The following is a 3,188-nucleotide window of genomic DNA, read 5'->3' on the forward strand; positions in this document are numbered from 1 at the left end:
CCCACCTGTGCTTGCCCTGCAGAGAGCAACATGGAGGAGGTGGTGATTGCTGGCATGTCCGGGAAGCTGCCCGAGTCCGAGAACCTGGAGGAGTTCTGGGCCAACCTCATCGGGGGTGTGGACATGGTCACAGAGGATGACCGCCGCTGGAAGGCTGGTGAGCGCATGTCGGTGGGCAGGAGGCTCCCGCCCCTCAAACCCCGGGCCTCAGGCGGCCTCAGCTGAGGGTCGGCAGGGTGCACATGGCTGGCCCCGTGTGGATGGGCCAGGCCCAGGGTGGAGGAGGCTCACCAGGGTCCACAGTAGCGGGGAGCAGGCCCTTCCTGCCGTGCCCCCCGCCCTGATGGCGGGAGCTGGGACACCAGGTGGCCCAGGGAGGCTGGTTTGACCGCCTCACGCCCAGCAGGTTCCTCTGCAGAGCAGCCCTACCTGAAGGGCCGGCTGTGAGTCAGCACGGGGCCGCTCAGCGGGACAAGCTGGGAAGAGGGTCTCCCAGCCAGGGGTGGTGGCAGGCTGCAGGCCCCCGCCTCCGCCAACCCTTCCTGGAGGGCCCCTGAACACCACTGTGGGCCCTAGGACTGGCCGGCCCGCGGGTGTCCTCTGCTGCCTGTGGCCTGGTCAGGGAAGAAGGTGACGCTGTGTCCCGCAGGGCTCTATGGCCTCCCCCGGCGCTCCGGCAAGCTGAAGGACCTGTCCAAGTTCGACGCCTCTTTCTTCGGGGTGCACCCCAAGCAGGCCCATACCATGGACCCCCAGCTGCGGCTGCTGCTAGAAGTCGCCTACGAGGCCATTGTGGACGCAGGTGGGCTGTGGGGGCCCTGCCTTCCCCTGGAGCTGGGGCCCAAGGGCTCGGGAGGCGTGGGCCCCCGGGCAGGTTACGATTTCACAACTGCATGCCAGAGGTGTCCCAGGCGTGCCCTGGCGCCCCAGTTTTCTCACTCCTCTGCATGTGGCTAGTCTCGGGCGAGGGCGGAGGTGACCGGCGGGACGCTCCTAGGAGGGACGGCCCCTGCCCTCTTGTCCTCTTACCCACCATGGTTTCTGTCCATCGGCCGGCCTTGGCCTGCCCTGTGATGGCTTCTCTCCCGCCCGCTTTCCCCTCTGCCGGCTGGAGTGCAAGGCAGCTCCTCTGCCCCGGGTCCAGCTACCTGCTCACTGACCGGTCCCCCGGCGTGGGCTGGCATGGTGGATGTCTGCTGGCTCCTGGGGCGGGCGTCCAGCAGCATGGACTCGGAACACGCTCCTGCCCCAGGTGGGCTCTTCCCGTGCCCGGCCAGCCTGAGCCTCGCACAGCTCCCGGAGGCCCTTCTTCCCCCGAGACACTCGGCCTTTGTCTTCTCTGTCTCTTATCTCCACCGCCCCAGGCAGGCTGCCCTTGGCCCTGCCCGTGGCAGAGCTGCCTGGGGACAGTGCTGCCCCCTGGGCCTACCTGCCCCCAGGCCCCGCATTTCCTTGGTGACCTTCCAGGTCTGTGCCCTCAGACTGCACCTTAGCCAGCCCCACGCCATTCCCTGCAGGATGCCGTGCCCCACTCAGACCCTTGCCACGGTCCTGCACCCCCTAGGACAGCGAGACCATGAGGCTTGCCTCCCAGCGCTGGGAGCGAGCCCAGCACGGGACTGAGCGCCCGCCCTGCCGCCCCACAGGCATCAACCCTGCCTCCCTGCGAGGGACACACACCGGCGTCTGGGTGGGCGTGAGCGGCTCTGAGGCCTCTGAGGCCTTGAGTCGGGACCCCGAGACGCTCTTGGGCTACAGCATGGTGGGCTGCCAGCGGGCCATGATGGCCAACCGGCTCTCCTTCTTCTTCGACTTCAAAGGTGAGGGGGCCCGGGCCAGGGTGCTCCCCACCGAGCACCGACCTGCCTGTCCTGGGGGCTGGAGCAGGGAGGCTGCCCAAGCCAGCTGGCCCAGGAGCTCACTGCTGTGCCTGCTGCAGGGCCCAGCATTGCCTTGGACACGGCCTGCTCATCCAGCCTGGTGGCCCTGCAGAGCGCCTTCCAGGCCATCCGCCGTGGCGAGTGCCCCGCCGCCCTCGTGGGTGGTATCAACCTGCTGCTGAAACCTACCACGTCCGTGCAGTTCATGAGGCTGGGCATGCTCAGCCCCCAGGGCATGTGCAGGTCCTTCGACGCCGCAGGTGAGGGCACCGGCCCCGGCACCATGCAGGGGCCCTTCGGCCCCCGAGGCAAGCCCTGGGCCTGAGGTGTCACTCTGCCCTAGGGAACGGGTACTGCCGCTCGGAGGCCGTGGTGGCCGTCCTGCTGACCAAGAAGTCCCTGGCCCGGCGAGTGTACGCCACCATCCTGAACGCGGGCACTAACACAGACGGCTGCAAGGAGCAAGGTGGGCTCTGGGCTGGACCCCGCGGTGCCGTGGCCGTCGACCAGGCTCGCCCTGGCATCTGGGTGGGTGGGCGCGAGCAACTCGGAGACCTCGGGCTATAGTGCGGCGGGCGGGAGCGGGCGGAGGGTGCTGAGGCCGAGCCTCCGCAGGTGTGACCTTCCCCTCCGGTGAGGCCCAGGAGCAGCTCCTGCGCTCCCTGTACCACCCGGCTGGCCCGGCCCCCGAGTCCCTGGAGTACGTCGAGGCTCATGGCACGGGCACCAAGGTGAGGCATTGCCGGCCCTCGGCTTCCATGGCTCTGTGCCCCCAGGCAGGCCCTGACTGTTGCTCCCGCAGGTGGGTGACCCCCAGGAGCTGAACGGCATCCAGCGTGCGCTCTGCACCTCCCGCCAGGACCCCCTGCTGATCGGATCCACCAAGTCCAACATGGGGCACCCAGAGCCCGCCTCGGGGCTCGCAGCCCTGGCCAAGGTGGGTGGGCAGGGCTCCGGGCCAGGCCACACAGCACGGGCTACACACCCCGCCTCGGCTTCCTGTTTGCCACGAAGGCTAGTGGAGGGGACCCCTCTAGACAGGAGTGGGGGCTGGGCTGCACAGGGACGGCCCTGGGTGAGGGCACAGCTGGGGACTCTGGGAGGGTGGACCTTGTATGGGATGGGTGGAGGGGGCTGCCCATAAGTGGGTCTTGCCCACAGGTGCTGCTGTCCCTGGAGCACGGGCTCTGGGCCCCTAACCTGCATTTCGATGACCCCAACCCTGAGATCCCAGCGTTGACCGATGGACGGCTGCGGGTGGTGGACCAGCCCCTTCCTGTCCGCGGTGGCAACGTGGGCATCAACTCC

At 68.6% G+C, this 3,188-nt stretch overlaps 1 protein-coding gene across 1 annotated transcript in view; it reads left to right on the forward strand.

Moving 5' to 3' along the window:
* FASN (fatty acid synthase) overlaps positions 1 to 3,188 on the forward strand; it is a 16,356-nt gene continuing 13,168 nt past the window's right edge. The window contains 8 exon segments of the mRNA XM_014586718.2: positions 1 to 157; positions 650 to 802; positions 1,647 to 1,820; positions 1,940 to 2,140; positions 2,224 to 2,346; positions 2,496 to 2,611; positions 2,683 to 2,817; positions 3,042 to 3,186. Coding sequence (XP_014442204.2) covers positions 31 to 157; positions 650 to 802; positions 1,647 to 1,820; positions 1,940 to 2,140; positions 2,224 to 2,346; positions 2,496 to 2,611; positions 2,683 to 2,817; positions 3,042 to 3,186 — 1,174 coding nt within the window. The 5' untranslated portion in view covers positions 1 to 30.

Source organism: Tupaia chinensis, unplaced genomic scaffold (assembly GCF_000334495.1).
Source record: "Tupaia chinensis unplaced genomic scaffold, TupChi_1.0 Scaffold000159_1, whole genome shotgun sequence".
NCBI lineage: Eukaryota > Metazoa > Chordata > Mammalia > Scandentia > Tupaiidae > Tupaia > Tupaia belangeri.